At 60.0% G+C, this 355-nt stretch overlaps 1 protein-coding gene across 1 annotated transcript in view; it reads right to left on the bottom strand.

Moving 5' to 3' along the window:
- MAP3K10 (mitogen-activated protein kinase kinase kinase 10) overlaps window positions 1–355 on the bottom strand; it is a 16,171-nt gene that overhangs the window by 2,077 nt on the left and 13,739 nt on the right. The window contains exon 9 of the mRNA XM_010849327.1: window positions 124–302. Coding sequence (XP_010847629.1) covers window positions 124–302 — 179 coding nt within the window. The remainder of the gene's footprint in view (window positions 1–123; window positions 303–355) is intronic.

Genomic DNA, 355 nt, shown 5'->3' with positions numbered 1-355 from the left:
ATGACCCCCACCTCCCAGGGACCAGCTATCTCCCATTCCAGGAATGCGTCCTACCCTCTGGCCAGTGAAATCCGGCTCCCTCCGCGCAACCCTGGGGAATGGTCACCCCTTGGTCTTGGGTTATGTTCCCCTTTGCCAGGGAATGTCCCTCTCCCTCCCTTTTAAAGGCACCCTCGCCCTCTTACCCATTTCATTGAGGCTGGCAAAGCCTGGGGCGATGGGTGTGTGTTTGGGGGATTTGCCCAGGTTGGGGGCACTTGATGACCACTGTTTGCTTCCTTCTCCCAGGGCCTTCAGCCTGCAGGGGGCACCAAAGATTGGGGGGGTGGGGGCAGTCATAGGCCTCCTGGCTGTC

This window comes from Bison bison, unplaced genomic scaffold, assembly GCF_000754665.1.
Source record: "Bison bison bison isolate TAMUID 2011002044 unplaced genomic scaffold, Bison_UMD1.0 scf7180017864280, whole genome shotgun sequence".
In the NCBI taxonomy this organism is placed as follows: domain Eukaryota; kingdom Metazoa; phylum Chordata; class Mammalia; order Artiodactyla; family Bovidae; genus Bison; species Bison bison.
This window is presented reverse-complemented; position numbering and strand designations above follow the sequence as displayed.